General features: G+C 45.0%; 1 protein-coding gene across 3 annotated transcripts in view; it reads left to right on the top strand.

Annotated features, from left to right (window-relative positions):
• CALN1 (calneuron 1) overlaps window positions 1-27416 on the top strand; it is a 388623-nt gene that overhangs the window by 182550 nt on the left and 178657 nt on the right. For all 3 annotated transcript variants that reach the window (XM_075850381.1, XM_075850380.1, XM_075850382.1), the window contains exon 4: window positions 1402-1514. In XM_075850381.1, coding sequence (XP_075706496.1) covers window positions 1402-1514 — 113 coding nt within the window. The remainder of the gene's footprint in view (window positions 1-1401; window positions 1515-27416) is intronic.

Below are 27416 nucleotides of genomic sequence, written 5' to 3'. Positions count from 1 at the left end.
TATATCTCCACTTGCTGATTTCAACAATCCAGTTTTCCAGTTTAAGTGTAGCTAAATGCAGTCCGGCGGCTCAGTTGGCAGTGTTTGGCAGACACACATGTCAAGATTGGGCAACCCCTTTTTAGATAGTGCCACAGTGCCCCCTGTGGATGCTGCCACAGTGCCCTCTGTGGATGCTGCCACAGTGCCCTCTGTGGATGCTGCCACAGTGCCCTCTATAGATGCTGCCACAGTGCCCTCTGTAGATGCTGCCACAGAGTCCTCTGCAGATGCTGCCACAGTGCCCTTTGCAGATAATGCCACAGTGCCCTCTGTAGATTCTGCCACAGAGTCCTCTGTAGATGCTGCCACAGTGCCCTCTGCAGATAAGGCCACAGTGCCCTCTGCAGATAATGCCACAGTGCCCTCTGTAGATGCTGCCACAGTGCTCTCTGTAGATGCTGCTACAGTGCCCTCTGTAGATGCTGCCACAGTGCCCTCCGGCAGATGCTGCCACACTTGCCATTAACATCAGTGTCCATATATGGACAGTGATGTCAGGGGCTTGCCCAGAGCTGGAGTCCCGGATCAGCGCCGCTTCTAGCACTCTGCCTGGGATTCCAGCTCTGCTCCTGACATCACTGTCCATATATGAACATGGATGTCAGGGGCAACCCCAGAGCTGGAGTCCCGGGCAGAGCGCTAGTAGGCTCTTCCTGGGACTCCAGCTGTGCTCCTGACATGACTGGCGATGTATGGATAGCGATGTCAGAGGCTTCCCCAGAGTCCCAGAGCAGAGCCTATACTAGCGCTCTTCCCGGGACTCCAGCTCTGGGGAAGCCCCAGACATCGCTGTCCATATGTGGATGTCAGAAGATTCCACAGGGTCCCGGAGCAGAGCCTATACTAGCGTTCTGCACGGGACTCCGGCTCTGTGGAAGCCCCAGACATCGCTGTCCATATGTGGACAGCAATGTCAGTGAATACCATTGTCCCGGAGCAGAGTCTGTACTAGCGACTCTGTGTCACGCGGGTCGCAGATGACAGCCCCAGGGACCGCATGCAGCCCGTTGGCCGCAAGCTAGAGACATCTGCTATAGGCTATCCTCTTTTTATCTTAAAAAACATGAAATATTTGTAGTATACAGCATGTAGTATTATGTCTGGCATACGGCATAACCATAACTAACAGTATATTACTCAATACTCATGTTGCACAGCATTGGATTGTAATTTATGTTTACAACGCTTACTTGGTCATTTTTCATTTAAATATCTCTCCAAAATAACTGTGAATCTAAGTTAAGTAATTTTGTTTTAGATATATAAGTTGTAGGCAGAGGATTAATAAAAGATCATTTAACTCATGGCATTTATATAAATTGAACAGCAGGAGTATCTTATATGCATTTCTTCTTTTAGGGGATGGTCAAGTGGATTTTGATGAATTTATGACAATTCTTGGTCCTAAACTGGTGTCCACAGAGGGTCGGGATGGATTTCTGGGGAATACAATAGATAGTATATTCTGGCAGGTAAGTACTTTATCTTGATTCCTGATCATTAAACATTCTCTTCTCCAAAATTATAGTTACTGTGACTCACTGTTATTTTCAAACCTGAAGATTCAGCTCTACCATCTCTAATAGTGTACAGTATGTAGTGACATTTTGATTAATTTCCTTGTTTTCTTGCTGCTCCTAATAATAGTTATGAAAACTTTCACATTATTAGATTCTGTTTAGTCTACATAACTGTGGTCAATTAAAGAAGATATTATGATCACTTTTTTTTAATTGATGACTGACAAATAGAGAATGAATGATATCTTAAAGTCCATGAGACCGTTGTACATTACTGAAGCTTTAGTTCTTGCAGAAATCACATAATTAGTACACTTTGTTGTGAATGTTCTTTGTCATTTAGGAAGCGTCAATTTTTTTTAATGGAATTGCGGAATTCCACCTCCTTATTTACTAAGAGTAACAGACTTGAATAAGATGATTTGTGTATGTTATATGTTATTTATTAAAAGTTACTGGTAAATATAAAATGAATAATTGGAAGAAATAGATACAATTGGTTCATATCTAATATATACAATATATGAGAAATTTGTAACATTTCCATTATTTCCATCATGTGTATGAATATTATTTTGTATATGGAAACATTTTACATTTAAATGGTTATTTCAATCCGTATGGCATATCCACGGGATATGCCTTAAATATTTCATATATGCAGGTCACCCAATCTTCTTCCTGTTTGGTAAGACGGCCGCCGGCCACCGCATCGAGGTGGGGAATAAATGGAAAGGTGGCTACACATATGCGCGGCGTTCTCATTATTCTGTTCGATGAGAGTTATAGAAACAATCTAAGATGGTAATAACCCTTTAAATCCATGTGGAAAGCCTTCACCTTTGGACATGCTTTTACATTTCTATAAAAAATGTCTTATAAATAACATATTAAGTAAATTTGTAAAAGTGTTGTTTTACTTATCTTGGGCTAATCCTGACTTACAGCCTGTATTATATTTCAGAGCAGAATTCACAATTCTGCTGTCCTTAAACTGTGTTTCTATAGTGCACTGGAATAATTTTTTTCCCACATTAAATACCCTGCAGTACCTATTGTAAAGAAAGAATAGTAATTGAATGTAAATACAAAGTTACACATCTATCTATTTTGATTTATTCCATAACTCCTAAAATTCTATAAGAGTACAGGACCGCAATGTGCAGCGTGATTAGCACTCCGGGACAAGGAGGAGACAGCTGGGACTGCAGGTCAGCATCCTACATCTGTCCCACTGTATCAGGGACACAATGGAGGGGTGCTTATTCTATATGTAAAATGTATTTCAAAAGAAATTTAAAAAGGCACCATCAAACATTGTATATCATTTTAAAATGTGAATTTACTGATGGATCCTACCTGATAGCGCACACAATGGCATATCTATAAAGGCTATAGAAAATGTCTGAATTCATGGACAGTGAAGGGGTTTGGAGTTTTCTTCAACTTGTAGTTCCACACAGGGATGTAGAGATGCTACGATCCAGGTAAGCCCAGTCGAACACCACACTATATCTCCAAAAGGGAACAAGGAAACAAATAGTGCAACACTTTTTGGACTAGTTCACTTCACGCTTTTTATTCCATACTTACAAAAAAGGTAAAAGGTTTAAAACAGCATAATTCATAGAATGCGGCACGCTAAATGCTATAGCCCAACCCTGGGTTTCGCCCTTCCGGCTTCCTCTGGGGCATGTTGGGCTATAGAGCTTGGCGCTGCAGCCTCGAAACTGGAAAACAACATTTATAGAAATTATGAGGCTACGTGAAGTATGCTCTGCTTTTAAAAAAAACAGTGACAACTTTTTCAATCTACCTATCTTGGTACACAAATTGTGGTGCTGTAAACCTCAATTTTTATGTTATTTAGAAAAATAATTGTCAAAATATGCTTTTACCTCATGCAACTTGAGTAATCTTATTTAAAACTTGTACCACATCTGTTTTCATTGCCAATGAAAGAAAATATCAATCTGTCACCTTTCGGCAGATGCCACTGAAATTAATAGTAAATCCATCTTGATTCACACTTCTGGCTTCTTAGAAATAAGCTTTATGACCAATAAGGATTAATATTGTCTTTGACATTGATGTGCTAGTATATATTGTTGACTATTTTTCTTAATGACATTTAAAAATAGAAAATGAAACACTTAGTTCCAACGTTGACTTTTAGATTCTGGATTAAGATGTTATTAATGTCTATATGTTTAATGGGAAAGAAAAATCTAACAAAGCATTCTTTGAAAAACAACATACTGTACAGAGTAATTTTATATTGTTTTGCATGCTGTGCAAAATTCCCTGCATCTGTTAAGTGTACATGCTTAGTCATTTCATTGCCCCACGCTGCCGGAGACAGATTTTTCTAGCAAGAATCAAATATTATGCTGTTATTATTAATGATCTTCATATACAACAAATACATTTACATGTTATTTGTCTATCATTTTTATGATCTTTGCATTGTGTACGTTTTTAATAAAGGTTACTGGATAATGCTATCAATGTAGTTAATAGGTTAAGAATAAACCAATAGGATTGTAGGTCAACCCTATTTAATATGTGTTTGAAGAATTAAAAAAAATATATATTTTAAAGGGTTTGCAAGTCCAAAATAACTGTAGTTCAAGCAATGAGAGTACTGAAAGTTTGTCATTTAAAGGAACTGTCGCATCTGGGCAACCTCATTCTGTATGCCTTATTAAGGATTATGGACATCATAGAGAGGAAATCCCTGCTTGGGATATCCCTCTATGACCAGGAGCCGAGAGTCACTGCAAAGAGCATCTCACTCTCTGGAAGACTCAATACGACCTTGTGTGGCATAGGAACAGGAAGGGGGGGGGGGCAGGAGGGCATGTGTCACAGGTGCTGAAATCCAGAGATGTAGGTGCGAACACGCCACTCTGCCTTGACCAAGGTATTTATCTCTTGCTCTCTCTATCAATATATATATATGTCATGTGTTTATATAAAGCATAGGACTAGGTATATATATATATATATATATATATATATATATATATGTGTGTGTGTGTTTCATTAGCGCTATGTAGTTAGTGCTAATCTCAGTAAATGTGTGGCACGGGGTTGGCGCAGTGGAAGGAGTTGTGCCCGAACCATTCGAAGCGAGTGTCACCTGGATAATTGTTGGACATTCTGCTGCAATGGTTGGGATAAGAAATTACTCAGATCCAGGCCATCAAACCCCTCAAATGCCATGGTCAATATCAATTGTGACATCTAAGTGGTTAAACATCGGAGGGGGCTCCCGCTGTCAACCCTTGTGCGCCCCCATGACGCGAGCGCAGAGTGCCGTTGGGTTTTCATGGCAGCCAGAGGCCTAAAGAGGGGCCCCAGTTCTGCCTTCTGATTATACACTGCATAATACACTGCTGTATATAAGTATTGCAGTGTATTATTGAAGCGACCAAGCGATTGTATGTCCAAGTACCCTATTGGGACTGTAAAAGAATTTAAAAAAATAGTTAAATTAATTGTTCAGGAAAAGAAATCCAAAGAAAAAAAAACAAAAAAACGTTTTTTTTCCCCTACAAAATGCTTTATTATAGAAAAAAATAAATAAAAAAGCATACATAATTGATATTGTCGGAACCATAATGACCCGTGCTATTAAACAAATATGTTATTTATCCTGCACGGTAAACTTCCTTTAAAAAAAAAAAGAAAAAGCTAAATAGAGTTATTTGATCATCCCGTCTCCCAAAAAAAGGATTATAAGGTAATCAATAAGTTCTATGTACCCAACTGATGAAAATGAAAGCTCGTCCGGCAAAAAGCAAGCCCTCACAAAGCTCTGTTGATGGAAAAATAAAAAAGTTATGGCTATCAGAATGCGACAAAAAAATACAAAACAACCTTTAAGGACACGGCCAATTTTGGCCTTGAGGACAAAACTATTTTTTGATGTTTTGCAATGCAACCTGACGCTCATAACTTTTTTTTTTTTTTGCTCAACATAGCTGTATGGGGCTTTGTTTTTTTGTGGAACGAGTTGTACTTTATGTAGCTGCCATTTGTCGGTACATTTACATCATCATTTAATAATACAGTTTTTGTTTTGCCAAAAATGCAGAAAAAAGCAATTCTGCTGCAGTTTTTTAACAGCATACATACTACGATGCTTTACATTTGTTGTGCAGGTTGTTACGGTCGTGAGGATACCAAATGTGTGTATATTATTTTTTGTGCATTTGTGTGTTTTTTTTTACAGCTTTTTTAAATTTAAACTTACATTTTTTTGAATGAATTTTTTTTTTAAATTCCCATAGGGAGATTAAAAAAAATTATTTTTATTTTTTAACTTTAATGTACTGGCATATATCTATATGCCAGTACATTAGCCTGTGTACTGATAGTACACAGGCAGTTGTTAGGGCATACTTAAGTATGGCCTAACAACGGGAGATATGGTCAGACGGCCATGGGGTCCTTCAATGTAGACAACCTAAAGCGAACAAAAAAGGGACGTAGCCCTAAAAATAATAATAATAAACTATGTAATATACAAAAGTACAAAATCTTTATTAGAAATGATACAACAGATAACACGGAATATAAAAACGAATGAACCACATATGGAGATAAAGACAGTGCGGTCAGATGTAAAAGACCATAAACATACAGAGTCAGCCAACCAAGGGAAGCCGGGAAACGCTCTTGTAACCCACAGGGAAAGAATCGTGCATATAGAATGACTAAGCCCAGATATATAGAGAAGTACTGTCTATCTACACATACAATATGTATAAACAGGCTTGGGAAAATCCCAACAGAATACCTGGGCAAAAATAGTCAGGCAAGGTAAAACTAAAGTGATAGATAGAAAAACAGTAAATGTATCATACAGAAACCCTAATGCCAGCACGTACCGAGACATAATGGAGAGCGGAACAAATGACCCAGAACGGAAGGATAAATAGCGCCTCGACGCGCGTTTCGCCAAGCAGACCGCCTTCGTCAGGAGGCTAAATAACATAAAACTAGGGGGGCTTATATGGGAATGAACTGTGGTTAACCTCACCTGTGACGGGTGCAAATCGGCGCTGGACACGCCCAACGGTACACACATCACGGGACGCGCCGCATGTCAGATGACCAGGCGCCGCATGATGACCTCGGCCGAGCGTCACCATGACAACGTCAGACGCTAAGCGGCACTCCCGGATGTGGGTCGTACAGCGCATGCGCAAGCCAGCGTCTGTGCACACACCACAGTAAAGGAAACCAGGATGACAAGAACGAGACAAGTAGGTGAATTACATAAATGGGACTACTATGGGGACTAACCTAGAGGGATAAGGATGACCAATAGATCGAAATAATAAATGAATAAATATGTGTTTGTTGCATACACTAGTAATGTACAACACATACAATCATGTATAAAGGTGACAAATAAAAATAGTGACTATATTAATATAAAAGTCGTGCTAGATACAGAATGTGCATGAAAAGTGAAAGAAACCAATAATAAATATAAAAGTGACACTAAACAAGAAACGTGCACCAACTTATAGTTCAGAAAACATTTATTATAAAATAAAGTGGAATAGATAGGGAACTATACGTGATAATATGATAAAGAAAAGTGACAAAAAGTAAGATCACCCAAAAATTTATATACAATAGGGGCATGGAATGTGATACAAAGTAAATAGTATAAAGTGATGAAAAATATACATACAAAATAGTAAAATAAAATCTGTGTTGTGAGAAATTAATCATAATAAATATAAAATAAATATATATATAAAATATATAAAAAGTATACCCCAACAAACAAATATATATAAAAAAGAGGGAGATAAAATATTAAAAAGAAAAAATAATAATAATATAACATTCAATATAATAAATATAGTAAATGTACAATAGACAAATGACAGACAGTTGTGTCTACTTCTTCTTAGGTTGTAATATACATACGAAAAATAATAAATGTACAATAAACAAAAAACAAATAACAAACAGTTGTGTCTAATTATTCTTAGGTAGTGATATACATACGAAAAATAATAAATGTACAATAGGCACTTGTGTCTAAGACTTCTTAGGTAGTAGTATACATACAAAAAATAACAATAAATGTACAATAGACAGATAACAAACAGTTGTATCTAATTCTTCATTAGTCGAAAGAAGCTTAGGTAGTAGTAGTAACTTGGTATCTTCTCCAATCCGGTAAGGTACATATAGAAGTAGTCCCACAAAATTACATGAACACTCTGTAAAACAAAAAATAGATGTAAATAAAAACAAAACAAAAAGCCACCCTAGAAAGATAAAATTCACGCATAGCTGTAAATTATAAAAAGGGCTTGAAACTAGTGGCCTCATTTAAACCAAATGGTGCCGTGGTATTAAGGAGCGTAATCCATTTAATCTCCTTTCTCAATAGTGCCAGACGTACATCACCACCTCTATAGCCCAAAGAAATTCTGTCTATTCCACGTACCTCAAAACCCCTGGGATTACAAGAATGGTACTCGCGAAAGTGTCGGGCTATAGGTTGAAGTTTATCCAATTCCTTGGTACCCTGGCCTGTCTGTTTATATAAGGATTGTCCTTCAATTGCGTCACAGGGATTTCCTGTGATGTGATCACAGGGGGTTCCCCTTCTCATTTTCCCTTTGAATACCGCAATCAAAGGGTTAATGCTGGAGATCAGAGGTTATTCTTTTCTTCGCCGTTAGAGCAAGGCTGTGGCTGTGTATGCCCAGCTCATGTTCGCATGGGCACACTTGCTGTGCCCGCTCTATCAGCATGAAGTGCATGCTCATCATGATGTGGCAATATCCAGCCGCTCATGACGAGCACTAGTTAATTTTTTTTAAAATATATATATTTATTTATATATACAGTACTGTGCAAAAGATTTAGGCAGTTGTTAAAAAAATTGTGCATGGTAAGATGCTTTAAAAAATATAAGTGTTAATATTTTTTTTATTAATTAACAAAATGCAAAGTGAAAGAACAGAAGAGAAATCAGAATTAAAACAATATTCGGTGTGACCACCCATTGCCTTCAAAACAGCATCAAATCTTCTAGGTACACTTGCACACAGTTTTTTAAGGATCTCGGCAGGGGGGTTCCAAACATCTTGGGGAACTAACCATAGATTTTCTGTGGATATAGGCTTCCTCAAATCCTTCTGTCTCTTCATGTAATCCCAGACAGACTCGATGATGTTGAGATCAGGGCTCTGTGAGCAGGGGCGTAGCTAAAGGCTCATGGGCCCCGATGCAAAAGTTCTTATTGGCCCCCCCCCCCGCAAACTTCTCATGGCCGACGGTCCGCAGCTTTCAGCTGCATCGCTGGGTCTCCTAAGTGACCCAACAATGCAGCACTAGCAGCCGGGGCGTCACTAAGGGCTTAAAATGTCAGGGGAAATAGCACCAATACATATGTGTCTGCCCAAAAAAATGTGTGTATAGGAGACCGAATATCTATAGCACTACGACCCTATAAACTATGGATAGGATTAGATACAGTGGCTCAGTAGACAGTATCACACATGATAGGATTAGATACAATGACTCAGCAGACAGTATCACACATGATAGGATTAGATACAGGGCCCAGCAGACAGTATCACACATGATTGGATTAGATACAGTGGCCCAGCAGACAGTATCACACAAGATACGATTAGATATAGGGCCCAGCAGACAGTATCACACATGATTGGATTAGATACACAGCTCAGCAGACAGTATCACACATAATTGGATTAGATACACAGCTCAGCAGACAGTATCACACATGATAGGATTAGATACAGGGCCCAGCTCGCTGACATTGCGTCTCCAGCGCTGGACCCAGGATAGGTAAGAATAATAATTTTGCTTCTTTATGTGTTACTGATTATTTTTGTGTGTTTGTGTTTTTTTTACAGGTTCGGTTGTTGGACTTCGGATTCGAGGACTTCAATGACGGCGTTTTTTATTCTCAATAAAATGGTTAATGAGGGTTGTTTTTTTATTTAAATAAAATATTTTTTCTATGTGCTTGTATCTTTTTAAACTTTATTATCACCACCTTAGTAATGGCCGCTGGCTGATTGACAACCTCCATTACTAAGGCGAGGCTTAATGTTAGCAGGTGCAGAGGCCAACACTAACCCCCATTATTACCCCGGTACCCACCGCCACCAGGGGTACTGGGAAGAGCCGAGTACGAACCAGTACCCGACCATCTGTAGTGACGGGCAGGCACCGGGGTGGCCGCAGGCTGGTAGTATTAGGCTGGGGAAGGCCAAAAACAGTGGCCCTTCCCACCCTGGTAATGCTGCCTGCTGCTGCTGTGTTGTATCTGGCTGGTTATGAAAATTGGGGGGGGGGGGACCCCACATCGTTCTTTCCAATTATTATTATTATTTTTTTTTTAAATGACGTGAGTTCCCCCCCATTTTTCATAACCAGCCAGATACAATAAAGCAGCAGCAGCCTAGCATCACCAGGGTGGGAAGGGCCACTGTTTTTGGCCTTTCCCCTCCTGATACTACCCCCCCAGTGGCCGACCATCACTACAGATGGTCAAGTACTGGATCGTACCCGGCTCTTCCCAGCACCCCTGGTGGCAGTGGGTACCGGGGTAATAAAGGGGGTTAGTGTTCACCTCTGCACCGGCTAACACTAAGCCCCGCCTTAGCAATGGATGCTGTCAATCAGCCAGCGGCCATTACTAAGGCGGTAGTAATATAGTTTAAAAAAAAACACAAAGACATAGAAAAAATATTTTATTGAAATTTAAAAAAAACCCACACAACCCTCATTAACCATTTTATTGCTAATATAAAAAGCCGTCATCGAAGTAGTCCTGGAATCCGACGTAGTCCATCGACCGAACCTGTAAGAAAACACACAAAAAACTATTAGTAACACATGTTTTAGGCTTAGATATAGGGCCCATGTGTGATACTGTCTGTGGGACCCTGTATCTAAGCCTACCACAAGGTAGGCTTAGATACAGGGTCCAGCAGACAGTAATCTTATACAGTATAAGATTACTGTGTGCTGGGGCCCTGTATCTAAACCGACAGTGTGGTAGGCTTAGATACAGGGTCCCATAGACAGGATCACACATGGGCCATGTATCTAAGCCTACCATGTGATTGTCTTAGATACAGGGCCCAGCAGACAGGATCACACAATCTGTGATCCTGTCTCATGGGCCCTCTAGGCCTGCTACATCGTAGGCTTAAAGGGGTTGTGCAGTCCCTAAACATTGATGGCCTGTCCTCAGGATAGGCCATCAATAGCTGATGTGTCTGGGTCCGACTCCCGGGACCTTCCTGGTTCCGGATAGCAGCGGAGGTCCTGACGTCACAGCGCTATGCGCCGCGCACAACATCGAGAGGACAGAACTTCCGCCGCGGCTGAAGAGGAAGGTAAGATTAGTTGCCCTGACTGGCGGGGTCCGACTCCCGGGACCCGCCAATCAGCTGTTTTGAAGGGGCCGCAGTACTCGTACGAGAGCTGCTTCCCCTTCATTTCAGTACTCGCTCACACTGTGAATCGCCGACACCGATTCACAGTGTGACCGGAATGAAGGGGAGCAGCTCTCGTACGAGTGCTGCGGCCCCTTCAAAATAGCTGATTGGCGGGTCCCGGGAGTCGGACCCCGCCAGTCAGGGCAACTAATCTTACCTTCCTCTTCAGCCGCGGCGGAAGTTCTGTCCTCTCGATGTTGTGCACGGCGCATAGCGCTGTGACGTCAGGACCTCCGCTGCGATCCGGAACCAGGAAGGTAAGGTCAGTCTGTTATAGTAACAGGGGCCCGCGGCCCGAGTTACTATAGTAACTTTTTATTGATGTGGTGTGGGGGGCTGTGGGCCCCCCTGGCTTCGGGGCCCGGTCGCAATTGCGAGCGCTGCGACCCCTATAGCTACGCCAGTGTAGATATGAGATAAATAGATAGATGATATGAGATAGATAGATAGATGATAGATAGATAGATAGATAGATAGATAGATAGATAGATAGATAGATAGATAGATAGATAGATAGATAGATAGATAGATAGATAGATAGATAGATAGATAGATAGATAGATGATATGAGATAGATAGATAGATAGATAGATAGATAGATAGATAGATAGATAGATAGATAGATAGATAGATAGATAGATAGATAGATAGATAGATAGATAGATAGAGATAGATAGATAGATAGATAGATAGATAGATAGATAGATAGATAGATAGATAGATAGATAGATAGATAGATAGATAGATAGATAAATACTTTGTCTGTTATGCTAAACTGTCAGCCCTGAGGTGTGACTGCTCAGCATGACAGACATACATACACACACACAGTGAAGGGGTTAAGAGCTGGATTACTAGTTGCTACTTACATCTGCTGTGGGGTCAGAGAGCAGCTCGTACTGCAGGGGAGCAGCAGACACGCACACCATCTTCTTGCTGTAGCCATTCCTTTCCCTCTGAACAGGTCACGAGGAAGAGGGAAACAGCAAGAAGTGAGCTGATTGGGTGGACAGTACAGTGGGCGGGCCTGGGTCTCGTAAGATGAGTGGATTCATCTTTCATTCATTTTCTACCCTCTTGTTCCCCCTCCACGCAATGACTCTCTGACAGCTGAACTGCCACCAATGCTTTAAGCTACATTACTGGGCTCTTTTGTACCACAGCAGGGACCCAGCAATGTAGAGCAATCATTGCAGCGCTAGTGTGGTGAGGGGGGCCTGCGGGCCCCCCTAGCTACGGGGCCCGGTCGCAGTTGCGACCGCTGCGACCCCTATAGCTACGCCACTGTCTGTGAGGGCCATATCATAACTTCTAGGGCTCCTTGTTTTTCTTTACTCTGAAGATAGTTTTTAATGACATTTACTATTTGAGGGTCATTGTTCTGCTGCAGAATAAGTTTGGAGCTAATTGGACACCTCCCGGGTGGTATTGCATGATGCATTGAGGACAGCGTTATCCCCAACTTCATTTGCTAGATTGCAGCCCCAAACTACCTGCAGACACTAATTATTGTACCGCAATCCAGCCCTTCGGTGAACAAACTGCCTTCTGTTACAGCCAAATATTTTACATTTTGTCTTATTAGTCCAGAGCACCTACTGAAATTTTTCTGCACCCCAGTTCCTTTGTTTTCGTGTATAGTTGAGTCGCTTCGCCTTGTTTCCACATCGAAGGTATGGCTTTTTGGCCACAATTCTTCCATGAAGACCAGTTCAGGCTAGACTTCTCCAAACAGTAGATGGGTGTTTCTGGGTCCCACTGGTTTCTTCCAGTTCTGACCTGATAGCACTGCTGGAATTCTTCTGATTTTGAAGGGAAGTAAGCATCTCTAAGTTTCCTTGGTCGGCAACTGCGTCTATGTTCCTTAATGTTGCTCGTTTCTTTGTGCTTCTTCAAAAGAGCCTGAACATCACATCTTGAAAACCCAGTCTGCTTTGAAATCTTGTGTTTTGTTGCCTTGCTCAGTCTTGCCATGGTGGACCTGTCACATGAAACTATCTTCCATAACCTCACCTTTTTAGCAGAGTTTGGCTGTTCCTCATCCAGTCTTAAAGAGGCTCTGTCACCAGATTATAAGTGCCCTATCTTCTACATAATCTGATTGGTGCTGTAATGTAGATAACAGCAGTGGTTTTTATTTTGAAAAACGATCATTTTTGAGCAAGTTATAAGCAATTTTAGATTTATGCTAATGAGTTTCTTAATGACCAACTGGGCGTGTTTTTACTTTTGACCAAGTGGGCGTTGTACAGAAGAGTGTATGATGCTGACCAATCAGTGACCAATCAGTGTCATACACTTCTCATTGTTCCAGCCCAGCTTCTTTCACTGCACAATCACACTGTGCTGTGGATCATGCTGGGCTGGAACAATGAGAACTTGCTCAAAAATGATCGTTTTTCAAAATAAAAACCACTGCTGTTATCTACATTACAGCGCCGATCAGATTATGTAGAAGATAGGGCACTTATAATCTGGTGACAGAGCCTCTTTAACGAGGCTCTGTCACCACATTATAAGTGCCCTATCTCCTACATAAGGAGATCGGCGCTATAATTTAGGTGACAGCAGTGCTTTTTATTTAAAAAAGCGATCTATTTTCACCACTTTATTAGCGATTTTAGATTTATGCTAATGAGTTGCTTAATGCCCAAGTTGGCACATTTTTACTTTAGACCAAGTGGGCGTTGTACAGGGGAGTGTATGACGCTGACCAATCAGCATCATGCACTCCTCTCCATTCATTTACTCAGCGCATAGGGATCCTGCTAGATCCTTATGTGCTGTCTTATACTAACACATTAACGATACTGAAGTGTTTAGACAGTGAATAGACATTCCACGGGATTTCTATTCACAATCTCTGCACTTCGTTACTGTTTCTATGGTAGTTACAGCAGAGGAAGCGTGATCTCGTTGTAACATGTCATTTCCAGCGAGATCTCGCGAGATCACGCTTCCTCTGATATAACTACCACAGACAGAATAACGAAGTGCAGAGATTGTGAATAGACATCCCGTGGAATGTCTATTCACTGTCTAAACACTTTAGTATTGTTAATGTGTTAGTATAAGACAGCACATAAGGATCTAGCAGGATCCCTATGCGCTGAGTAAATGAATGGAAAGGAGTGCATGATGCTGATTGGTCAGCGTCATACACTCCCCTGTACAATGCCCACTTGGTCTAAAGTAAAAACACGCCCACTTGGGCATTAAGCAACTCATTAGCATAAATCTAAAATCGCTAATAATGTGGTGAAAATAGATTGTTTTTTTTTTAATATAAAAAGCACTGCTGTCACCTACATTATAGCGCCGATCTCCTTATCTAGGAGATAGGGCACTTATAATGTGGTGACAGAGCCTCTTTAAGCCTCCTACACAGCTGTTTCTGTTACAATTAATGACTGTGTTTCAACCTATATATGAAAATGATAATCATTACCACCTGTGTGTTAATTGGTTAATCATACACCTGACTATAATACTTCAAAATCCATGACTTTGTGCAAGTGTACCTAGAAGTATTAATGTAAAGGGTGGTTACATCAAATATTAATAGGATTTCGATTTCTCTTTTGTTCATTCACTTTGTATTTTGTTAATTGATAAAAAAACAAAAAACTATTACTTCTATTTTTGAAAGCTATCTTACTTTGCAGCATTTTTTCACAACTGCCTTAAACTTTTGCACAGCACTGTATATCAATTTGGTATCGCCGTATTCTTACTGACCTGTGCAATAAAATGAATATGTCATTTATACCACACAGTGATATGTGCATAGTTGCCTGTGGGTCAATAAATTATAAATCAAGTCAGTGTTGGCAAATTTAGGACTTCTGTAAAGGATCTGCCAGGCACAGCTTCGGGGTTAACTCCCTTAATTAATCAGTCAGCACCTGAATCTACATCCCTGAGACTGACTCCAGTTTCCACCACTCAGGCTGGCAGGCTTAGGAGTGGGAGAGCCTATCGCAGCCTGGCCAGACTCAGCTAGCTCCCGCCCTCTGTCTATTTATACCTGCATTTCCTGTTCCTCCTTGCTTGTTGTTCTTTTTCGTGTGGTTTCCTGGCCCAGCTACAGCTCCTTCTATTTTGTTCCTGCTCCATACAGACCCTGGCTTACTGACTACTCTTCTGCTCTTCGTTTGTTACCTCGCACACTCCTGGCTTGACTCGGCTCGTTCACCACTCTGGTTGCTCACGGTGTTGCCGTGGGCAACTGCCCCTTTCCCTTGCTTGTATTCCCTTGTATGTTTGTCGTGTTTGTCGTGCACTTACTGAGTGCAGGGACCGCCGCCCAGTTGTACCCCGTCGCCTAGGGCGGGTCATTGCAAGTAGGCAGGGACAGAGTGGCGGGTAGATTAGGGCTCACTTGTCCGTTTCCCTACCCCCCGGTCATTACATAATAACAAGCCCATACCTAGTCTACCCTGGTCCCTGACACCACTATGGACCCCCGTGAGACCCTGGCTCAGCAAATGCAGGGTCCCTCCCCACAGGTCCAGGCCCTGGCTCAGAGGGTCAACCAGCCTGATGCTACCTTGGTAGTTCCCCTCACCGCACCTCTTGAACCCCACCTCAAGTTGCCCGACCGGTTCTCAGGGGACCGGAGGGCTTTTCTCTCCTTTCGGGAGAGTTGTAGGCTTTACTTTTGTTTAAAGCCTCATTCCTCAGGTTCTGAGAGCCAGCGGGTGGGTATAATTATGTCCCGGCTCCAGGAAGGGCCCCAAGAGTGGGCCTTCTCCTTGGCTCCTGACGCCCCTGGACTTTCCTCCGTTGATTGTTTCTTTTCTGCTCTCGGACTTATTTATGACGAGACTGACAGGACTGCCTTTGCCGAGAGTCAGCTGGTGACCTTACGTCAGGGTAAGAGACCTGTTGAGGAGTATTGCTCTGACTTTAGGAAGTGGTGCGTAGCTTCTCGGTGGAATGACCCTGCCTTAAGGTGCCAGTTTAGTTTGGGTCTGTCGAATGCCCTGAAAGACCTGCTAGTTAGCTATCCCTCTTCTGACTCCCTAGACCAGGCTATGGCTTTAGCGGTACGATTTGACCGACGTCTCAGGGAACGACAACATGAACGTTTATGTGTTTTCTCCTCCGACTCCCCCATGATGCCTCCCGAAGTTCCGTTGCTTCGTTCCTCCCCGAAAGACTCAGAGATACCTATGCAACTCGGGGCCTCCGTGTCCCCCCAACAACGTAGAGAATTCCGCAGGAAGAATGGTCTCTGCTTCTACTGTGGGGATGACAAGCATCAAGTGAACAACTGTCCTAAGCGTAAGAATGCAGCCAGAGAACTTCCGCGCCTAAGTGATCATCGGGGAGGTCACTTGGGCGCACAGGTATTTCCAGTAAATAGGAAACGTACTAAGATCTTGCTTCCCTTTCAGGTCTCTTTTGGTGGTAGGTCTGCTACCGGCAGTGCCTTCGTGGATTCAGGGTCCTCTACTAATATTATGTCTGTGGAATTTGCTATGTCTCTTGCTATGCCTCTGATTGATTTGCCTAAACTTGTCCCGGTAGTGGGTATCGACTCCACTCCTCTTGCTAATGGTTATTTTACACAGCATACCCCTGTTTTTGAACTCCTTGTTGGCTCCATGCATTTGGAGCAATGCTCTGTACTGTTGATGCAGGGATTATCGTACGATTTGGTTCTAGGCCTTCCCTGGTTGCAGTTGCATAATCCCACGTTTGACTGCAATACTGGGGAGCTAACCAAATGGGGTAATGAATGTTGTACGTCATGTTTTTCTGTTAATTCTATTTCTCCCCCTGAGGAGGCGAATACGCTACCCGAGTTTGTTCAGGACTTTGCTGATGTTTTCTCTAGGGAGGCCTCCGAAGTGTTACCTCCTCATAGAGAATACGATTGCGCTATCGAATTGGTACCAGGAGCTAAGCTTCCTAAGGGTAGGATATTTAATCTTTCTTGTCCCGAACGTGAAGCCATGAGAGAGTATATTCAGGAATCCCTGGCCAAGGGTTACATTTGTCCCTCTTCTTCTCCGGTAGGTGCTGGCTTCTTCTTCGAGGGGAAGAAGGATGGTGGTCTTAGGCCATGCATTGACTACCGTAGCCTGAATAAGGTCACGGTAAGGAACCAGTATCCACTTCCTTTGATTCCTGATCTCTTTAATCAGGTTCAGGGGGCCCAATTGTTCTCTAAATTGGATCTACGGGGGGCGTATAACCTTATTCGCATCAAAGAGGGGGATGAGTGGAAGACTGCGTTTAACACGCCCGAAGGCCATTTCGAATACCTCGTCATGCCCTTTGGGTTGTGTAATGCCCCTGCGGTCTTCCAGAATTTCATAAATGAGATTTTGAGAAATTACCTGGGGATATTTCTTGTAGTGTACCTTGATGACATACTGGTGTTTTCCAAGGACTGGTCCTCCCACATTGAGCATGTCAGGAAGGTGCTCCAGGTCCTTCGGGAAAACAAACTGTTTGCCAAAACCGAAAAATGTGTGTTTGGGGTACAGGAGATACCATTTTTGGGTCAAATCCTCACTCCTCATGAATTCCGCATGGACCCCGCCAAGGTTCAGGCTGTGGCGGAATGGGTCCAACCTGCCTCCCTGAAGGCGTTACAGTGTTTTTTGGGGTTCGCTAATTATTACAGGAGATTTATTGCTAACTTCTCGGTCATCGCTAAGCCTCTTACGGACCTCACTCGCAAAGGTGCTGATCTCCTCCACTGGCCTCCTGAGGCTGTCCAGGCTTTTGAGGTCCTTAAGAAGTGCTTTATCTCGGCCCCGGTGCTGGTTCAGCCCAACCAAATGGAGCCATTTATCGTGGAAGTTGACGCATCTGAGGTGGGAGTGGGGGCTGTCTTGTCCCAGGGTACCAGGTCCCTCACCCATCTCCGCCCCTGTGCCTACCTCTCCAGGAAGTTTTCGCCAACTGAGAGTAACTATGATATTGGCAACCGTGAACTCTTAGCCATTAAATGGGCATTTGAAGAGTGGCGCCACTTCCTGGAGGGGGCTAGACACCAGGTAACGGTCCTTACCGACCACAAGAATCTGGTTTTCCTTGAATCTGCCCAGAGGCTAAACCCGAGACAAGCTCGATGGGCGTTATTTTTTCCAGATTCAATTTTTGGGTTACCTATAGGGCTGGGTCTAAAAATATTAAGGCTGATGCACTGTCGCGTAGCTTCATGGCCAGCCCTCCTTCGGAGGAAGATCCTGCTTGTATTTTGCCTCCAGGTATAATCATTTCCTCGATCGATTCTGATTTAGTCTCTGAAATTGCTGCTGATCAAGGTTCAGCTCCCGGGAACCTTCCTGAGAACAAGCTGTTTGTTCCCCTGCAATTCCGGCTAAGGGTACTTAGGGAAAATCATGACTCCGCACTATCTGGTCATCCAGGCATCCTGGGTACCAAACACCTCATTACCAGAAATTATTGGTGGCCTGGGTTGCCTAAAGACGTTAAGGCCTACGTTGCCGCTTGTGAGGTTTGTGCTAGGTCCAAGACTCCCAGGTCCCGACCAGCGGGCTTACTGCGTTCGTTGCCCATTCCCCAGAGACCTTGGACACATATCTCCATGGATTTTATCACCGATTTGCCTCCATCCCAAGGCAAGTCGGTGGTGTGGGTGGTGGTAGACCGCTTCAGTAAGATGTGCCACTTTGTGCCCCTCAAGAAACTACCCAACGCCAAGACGTTGGCTACCTTGTTTGTCAAACACATCCTGCGTCTCCATGGGGTCCCTGTCAATATTGTTTCGGATAGAGGGGTACAATTTGTTTCATTGTTTTGGAGAGCCTTCTGTATGAAGTTGGGGATTGATCTGTCCTTCTCCTCTGCCTTCCATCCTGAAACCAATGGTCAAACGGAGAGGACTAATCAATCTCTAGAACAATACTTAAGGTGTTTTGTCTCTGACTGTCAATATGATTGGGTCTCATTCATTCCCCTCGCCGAATTTTCCCTTAATAACCGGGTCAGTAACTCGTCAAGGGTCTCTCCCTTTTTCTGTAATTTTGGGTTTAATCCACGGTTCTCTTCCGTTTCACCTGGTAGTTCCAACAATTCCGAGGTAGAGGTCTTTCATCGGGAACTGTGCACAGTCTGGGCCCAGGTTCAGAAGAACCTAGAGGCGTCCCAGAGTGTACAAAAAACTCAGGCTGATAGAAAACGTTCTGCTAACCACCTGTTTATGGTCGGGGATCTGGTGTGGTTGTCGTCTAGGAACTTGCGTCTCAAGGTTCCGTCCAAGAAGTTTGCTCCCCGGTTTATTGGGCCGTATAAGGTCATTGAGGTCCTCAATCCTGTCTCCTTCCGGCTGGAGTTACCCCCGTCTTTTCGTATACACGACGTGTTTCATGCCTCCCTCCTTAAACGCTGCTCCCCGTCCTTGGCTCCCTCGAGGAGACCTCCTGTTCCCGTCCTCACCCCTGAGGGGGTGGAATTCGAGGTGGCCAGGATTGTGGACAGCAAGATGGTCCAAGGCTCCCTCCAGTACCTGGTCCATTGGAGAGGTTACGGGCCCGAGGAGAGGACTTGGGTACCCGCCCGGGATGTTCACGCTGGGGTATTGGTCAGGAGGTTCCACCTGCGTTTCCCCAGTAAGCCAGGTCCACTTAGAAAGGGTCCGGTGGCCCCTCATAAAAGGGGGGGTACTGTAAAGGATCTGCCAGGCACAGCTTCGGGGTTAACTCCCTTAATTAATCAGTCAGCACCTGAATCTACATCCCTGAGACTGACTCCAGCTTCCACCACTCAGGCTGGCAGGCTTAGGAGTGGGAGAGCCTATCGCAGCCTGGCCAGACTCAGCTAGCTCCCGCCCTCTGTCTATTTATACCTGCATGTCCTGTTCCTCCTTGCTTGTTGTTCTTTTTCGTGTGGTTTCCTGGCCCAGCTACAGCTCCTTCTATTTTGTTCCTGCTCCATACAGACCCTGGCTTACTGACTACTCTTCTGCTCTTCGTTTGGTACCTCGCACACTCCTGGCTTGACTCGGCTCGTTCACCACTCTGGTTGCTCACGGTGTTGCCGTGGGCAACTGCCCCTTTCCCTTGCTTGTATTCCCTTGTATGTTTGTCGTGTTTGTCGTGCACTTACTAAGTGCAGGGACCGCCGCCCAGTTGTACCCCGTCGCCTAGGGCGGGTCGTTGCAAGTAGGCAGGGACAGAGTGGCGGGTAGATTAGGGCTCACTTGTCCGTTTCCCTACCCCCCGGTCATTACAACTTCATTTACTCTACAAGTAAAGAATTTGCAGAAATAGTTTATGTATTTTGAAATGAAAAAGTTCATGATTATTGAAGGTAGGATTCAATCATTATTGTATATACTGCTAAAAAGATGAATTCTGAAAGTGAAATTATACTGTGACTTTACTTTTGCCCTTCACAGCTTTATAAGGCTGGACATATCCATATTTTCTGAGACCTAGACTTGCTAGAAATGCAATTAATAATAAAAAGAACTGCTGTTTAGTAAAGAACATTTTTTGCAGTGTAATTTTTTTTTCTAGTAAATTAAATAGGTTATCTGAGCTCTAGTAAACATAGTTTATTATATAGTAATAATATAGACATACAGACTAGCAAACATATTAATTCCTCTGTGTTCCGAATCTGTAGAGTTTTTTCCTCTGGGGATTGAAGGGATTTTCTAGAGAGAAAAATGAATGAACTTTTCTGAGGATTGGCAATAAGTATCTGATCGGTGTGGGTCCGGCTCTCAGCACCACTGCCGATCAGCTGTTTTGAAGGGGCTGTGGCGCTTCTGTGAGCGCTACTTCCCCATTATTCCTTTACTGCTTCGAACTGTGAATTGCTGACACACTTGTAGTGGTGGTTTACAGTACTACAGTCTTCTCCCATTCACTTGACTAGGAGAAGACTGTAATACTGTGAACTGTCACTGTTAGGGATCTGCCAGGTACTACGTCTAGGTATACTCCTGGGATTAATCAATCCACACCTGAGGCCAGACCTGTTCGACTGACACCATCTCCCACCAACCAGGGTGGCAGGCTCAGGAGTGGGAGAGCTATCGCGGCCTGGTCAGTCGGAGTTAGCTCCGCCCCCTGTCCTTTATTACCTGCTGTGTTCTCCTCCTCAGTGCTTGTAATTCTTTTGGATTCCTGGCCCCACTGCTGCTTGCTCCAGCCTGCTTCTGCCGTGCTTCTGCCTTGCTGCTGTTCTGCTTAACCCGCTTTGCTTTGCCTCCGGCTTGCTTCCTCCTCCGTGCTCACTTGGGTATACTCCACTTCATCCTGGTCCTGACAACTCATTCACCGCTCCGTTTCCTCGCGGCGTTCCGTGGGCTACTGCCCCTTCCCTTGCGTGTTCCCTGTTTGTTCTCCCGTGCACTTAGACAGCGTAGGGACCGCCGCCCAGTTGTACCCCATCGCCTAGGGCGGGTCGTTGCAAGTAGGCAGGGACAGGGCGGTGGGTAGATTAGGGCTCGCTTTCCCTTCACCCCCTTCCTGCCATTACATAATTACAAGCCCCTTACCTAGTCTACCATTTCCCCTACGCCGACGCTATCATGGACCCCCTTGAGACCCTGACCCAGCAGTTGCAGGGCCTCTCCCTACAGGTCCAGGCCCTGGCCCAGAGGGTCAACCAGGGTGACGCTGCCGTAGTAGTTCCCCTCACCTCACCTCTAGAACCCGACCTCAAGTTACCTGACCGGTTCTCAGGGGACCGTAAGACGTTTCTCTCCTTCCGGGAGAGTTGCAGACTGTATTTCCGCCTTAAACCCCACTCCTCAGGTTCCGAGAACCAGCGGGTGGGTATCATCATATCCCGACTCCAGGAAGGGCCCCAAGAGTGGACCTTCTCCTTGGCTCCTGACGCCCCTGAACTTTCCTCTGTTGATCGCTTTTTCTCTGCCCTCGGACTCATTTACGACGAGACTGACAGGACTGCTTTAGCCGAGAGTCAGCTGGTGACCTTACGTCAGGGTAGGAGACCGGTTGAGGAGTACTGTTCTGATTTTAGAAAGTGGTGCGTAGCTTCTCGGTGGAACGATCCGGCCCTAAGGTGCCAGTTTAGGTTAGGATTATCTGACGCCCTGAAGGATCTGCTGGTTAGTTACCCCTCTTCTGACTCCCTTGACCAGGTTATGGCCCTAGCAGTACGACTTGACCGACGTCTCAGGGAACGTCAGCTTGAACGCTTCAATGTGCTCCCCTCTGACTTTTCTGCGATTCCCCCCGAGGTCCCGTCTCCTCGCCCCTCCACGGAGGACTCGGAGGTACCTATGCAACTCGGGGCCTCCATGTCCCCTCGACAACGTAGGGAGTTTCGCAGAATGAATGGTCTCTGCTTCTACTGTGGGGACGACAAGCATCTTCTGAACACCTGTCCCAGGCGCAAGAATAAAAAGCGGGAAAACTTCTGCGCCTAAGTGATCATCGGGGAGGTCACTTGGGCGCACAGGTATTTCCCGTTAATGTGAAACGCAATAAAATTTTGCTTCCCTTTCAGGTCTCGTTTGCTGGCCGGTCTGCCACTGGCAGTGCCTTCGTGGATTCTGGCTCATCTGCTAATATCATGTCTGTGGAATTTGCTATGTCTCTAAAAATGCCTTTTATTGATTTACCTTATCCTATCCCTGTAGTGGGTATCGACTCAACTCCCCTTGCTAATGGTTATTTTACTCAGCATACTCCTGTTTTTCAACTCCTGGTTGGCTCCATGCATTTGGAGCAGTGCTCTGTACTGGTGATGCAGGGATTATCGTCTGATCTGGTATTAGGTCTTCCCTGGTTGCAGTTGCATAATCCCACGTTTGATTGGAATACTGGGGATCTCACCAAATGGGGTAGTGAATGTCTTATGTCATGTCTTTCTGTTAACTCTATTTCTCCCCGGGAGGAGGTAAACGCGCTTCCTGAGTTTGTTCAGGACTTCGCCGATGTGTTTTCTAAGGAGGCCTCTGAGGTGTTGCCCCCCCCATAGAGATTACGATTGCGCCATCGATTTGGTGCCTGGTGCCAAGCTTCCTAAGGGTAGGATATTTAATCTTTCATGTCCTGAACGTGAAGCTATGAGGGTGTATATCCAAGAATGCCTGGCCAAGGGTTTCATTCGCCCCTCGACTTCTCCTGTAGGTGCTGGCTTCTTCTTTGTGGGGAAGAAGGATGGTGGTCTTAGGCCGTGCATTGATTATCGTAACCTGAATAAGGTCACCGTAAGGAACCAGTACCCACTTCCTTTGATTCCGGATCTTTTTAATCAGGTTCAGGGAGCCCAATGGTTTTCTAAGTTCGATCTACGGGGGGCATATAACCTTATCCGCATCAAAGAGGGGGATGAGTGGAAAACTGCGTTCAACACACCCGAGGGTCATTTCGAATACCTGGTCATGCCCTTTGGGTTGTGTAATGCCCCTGCTGTCTTCCAGAATTTTATTAATGAAATCCTGAGAGATTACCTGGGTAATTTTCTTGTTGTGTACCTTGATGACATACTGGTGTTTTCCAAGGACTGGTCCTCCCACGTGGAGCATGTCAGGAAGGTGCTCCAGGTCCTTCGGGAGAATAATCTGTTTGCTAAGACTGAAAAATGTGTCTTTTGGGTACAGGAGATACCATTTTTAGGGCAAATCCTCACTCCTCATGAATTCCGCATGGACCCTGCCAAGGTTCAGGCTGTGGCGGAATGGGTCCAACCTGCCTCCCTTAAGGCGTTACAGTGTTTTTTAGAGTTCGCCAACTATTACAGGAGATTTATTGCCAACTTCTCGGTCGTCGCTAAGCCTCTTACGGACCTTACTCGCAAGGGTGCTGATGTCCTCCGTTGGCCCCCTGAGGCCGTCCAGGCCTTTGAAACCCTCAAGAAGTGCTTTATCTCGGCCCCCGTGCTGATTCAGCCCAACCAAGAGGAGCCATTTATTGTGGAGGTTGACGCATCCGAGGTGGGAGTGGGGGCCGTCTTGTCCCAGGGTACCAGCTCCCTCACCCATCTCCGCCCCTGTGCTTACTTCTCTAGGAAGTTTTCGCCCACGGAGAGTAACTATGATATTGGCAACCGCGAACTTCTAGCCATTAAATGGGCTTTTGAAGAGTGGCGGCACTTCCTGGAGGGGGCCAGACACCAGGTAACGGTCCTTACGGATCAAAAGAATCTGGTTTTCCTAGAATCGGCCCGGAGGCTTAATCCTAGACAAGCTCGGTGGGCACTATTCTTTACCAGATTTAATTTCTTGGTTACCTATAGGGCTGGGTCCAAGAATATTAAGGCTGATGCCCTGTCACGTAGTTTCATGGCCAATCCTCCTTCCGAGAAGGATCCTGCTTGTATTTTACCCCCTGGTATAATCGTTTCTGCCACGGATTCTGATTTAGCTTCTGATATCACGGCTGATCAGGGTGCAGCTCCCGGGAACGTCCCTGGGGACAAACTGTTTGTTCCCCTGCAATACCGGCTAAGGGTACTCAGGGAAAACCATGACTCCGCTCTATCTGGTCATCCTGGCATCTTGGGCACCAAACACCTCATTACCAGAAACTATTGGTGGCCTGGGTTGCCTAAAGACGTTAGGGCTTACGTCGCCGCTTGTGAGGTTTGCGCTAGGTCCAAAACCCCTAGGTCCCGACCTGCGGGCCTACTACGTTCCTTGCCCATTCCCCAGAGACCTTGGACCCATATCTCCATGGATTTAATCACCGATTTGCCTCCATCTCAGGGCAAGTCGGTGGTGTGGGTGGTAGTAGACCGCTTCAGCAAGATGTGCCACTTTGTGCCCCTTAAGAAGCTACCTAACGCCAAGACGTTAGCTTCTTTGTTTGTGAAACACATCCTGCGTCTCCATGGGGCCCCAGTCAATATCGTTTCTGACAGAGGGGTACAATTTGTTTCCTTATTTTGGAGAGCCTTTTGTAAAAAGTTGGAGATTAATCTGTCCTTCTCCTCCGCCTTCCATCCCGAAACTAATGGCCAAACGGAGAGGACTAACCAGTCCCTGGAACAATATTTAAGGTGTTTCATCTCTGACTGTCAATTCGATTGGGTCTCATTGCTTCCCCTTGCTGAATTTTCCCTGAATAACCGGGTCAGTAACTCGTCTGGGGTCTCCCCGTTTTTCTGTTATTTCGGGTTTAACCCAAGGTTCTTCTCCATTTCCCCTGGTTGTTCCAATAATCCTGAGGTAGAGGATGTTCATCGGGAACTGTGCACTGTCTGGGCCCAGGTTCAGAAGAACCTAGAGGCGTCCCAGAGCGCACAAAAGATTCAGGCGGATAGTAGACGTTCTGCTAACCCCCGGTTTGTCGTCGGGGATTTGGTCTGGTTGTCGTCCAGGAACTTGCGCCTTAAGGTCCCGTCCAGGAAGTTTGCTCCCCGATTTATTGGGCCTTATAAGATCATTGAAGTCCTCAACCCTGTATCCTTCCGTCTGGAGCTGCCCCCATCCTTTCGCATACATGACGTCTTCCATGCCTCCCTCCTTAAACGCTGCTCCCCGTCCTGGTCCCCCTCGAGGAAACCTCCTGTTCCCGTTCTCACCCCTGAGGGGGTGGAATTCGAGGTGGCCAAGATTATGGACAGTAGGATGGTCCAGGGCTCCCTCCAGTACCTGGTCCATTGGAGAGGGTACGGGCCGGAGGAGAGGATTTGGGTACCTGCCCATGATGTTCACGCTGGGGTATTGATCAGGAGGTTCCACCTTCTCTTCCCTACTAAACCGGGTCCTCTTAGTAAGGGTCCGGTGGCCCCTCATAAAAGGGGGAGTACTGTTAGGGATCTGCCAGGTACTACGTCTAGGTATACTCCTGGGATTAATCAATCCACACCTGAGGCCAGACCTGTTCGACTGACACCATCTCCCACCAACCAGGGTGGCAGGCTCAGGAGTGGGAGAGCCTATCGCGGCCTGGTCAGTCGGAGTTAGCTCCGCCCCCTGTCCTTTATTACCTGCTGTGTTCTCCTCCTCAGTGCTTGTAATTCTTTTGGATTCCTGGCCCCACTGCTGCTTGCTCCAGCCTGCTTCTGCCTTGCTGCGGTTCTGCTTAACCCGCTTTGCTTTGCCTCCGGCTTGCTTCCTCCTCCGTGCTCACTTGGGTATACTCCACTTCATCCTGGTCCTGACAACTCATTCACCGCTCCGTTTCCTTGCGGCGTTCCGTGGGCTACTGCCCCTTCCCTTGCGTGTTCCCTGTTTGTTCTCCCGTGCACTTAGACAGCGTAGGGACTGCCGCCCAGTTGTACCCCGTCGCCTAGGGCGGGTCGTTGCAAGTAGGCAGGGACAGGGCGGTGGGTAGATTAGGGCTCACTTTCCCTTCACCTCCTTCCTGCCATTACAGTCACTCTGCCCTTTAAGGAGTGGTAAAGAAACAATGATGTCGGGATTCCAAGGCAGATGCCCCTGTCTTACCAAGAGAAGGAAGCCTTAAGGTTGCTTTATCCTATAACTCAAAGGGCCATGTAGCAAAAGTAACATTTGTCGTTGCCCCCCCCCCCCAAAAAGGGCAATGTCAGAGTCTTTCCTGATTGTAGTTATTTGCTTTAATTGCTTTATCTTTTATTTCCTTCTGGTTCAGACCTTCATAAATTATTCCCCCAGCTATTCTTTGGCTGCTGCTACTATATTGTTCCTGATACTGCCTCCAATTTTGCACCTTCTCTGCTGCCCCATGTGTACTTTAATACTGCACCTGCTGTTCCCCCTTGTACTGTGCATGTTATTTCACTGTACAATGCCTGATGTGTTACCCATACTGTGCCTGCTATGCCCCCTAGTTCCCCCCTTTTACTGTTCTTGCTGTGCCCATTTGTATTGTGCCTGCTGTGCCCCCTTTTAGTGTGCCTGCTGTGCCTCCATGTTCTGTGCCTGCTGCCTCAGGCTAAACCCACCTCCATCTCTTTTCCAGGTATGCCACACAATCTTTATGTCTTCCTGCTAAAAGAGCAGATTACGAAGCTATCGGCGCTGCAAAACATAATTTAGACGTGTGTTGATAGCTTTGTGTAGTAATCTCCAAGCACAGGACTCTGGCACAGTAGAACTTGAGGTTTCACAGTATAACTAGTGAATGAAATAACAGTTCAACCCACACTGAGCTGCTCTGCACATTAAATATTGAGGACACCACAACAATGGTCAGTGCAAAATAAGTGTCATTCTTTTCCGCAAATACAGTTTTAAAGCTAAAATAAATGCTCTGAGATCAGAATCAAGTGCTATACATACAAGCACTGAAATAAATGAGAGAGAAAACCATTCAAGGCCGTGATTTTCTTTAGATGAACAAAGGTTTTCACGCATCACGCACCCATTGAAGTCAATGGGTGCGTGAAAATCACGCGCGGCACACTGACGCACTTCCGTGTGCTGCTCGTGATTCGCACAACAGTT

This window comes from Rhinoderma darwinii, chromosome 2 (assembly GCF_050947455.1).
Source record: "Rhinoderma darwinii isolate aRhiDar2 chromosome 2, aRhiDar2.hap1, whole genome shotgun sequence".
In the NCBI taxonomy this organism is placed as follows: domain Eukaryota; kingdom Metazoa; phylum Chordata; class Amphibia; order Anura; family Rhinodermatidae; genus Rhinoderma; species Rhinoderma darwinii.
The sequence above is the reverse complement of the archived record's forward strand: the minus strand, read 5'-3'. Positions and strand labels throughout refer to the sequence as shown.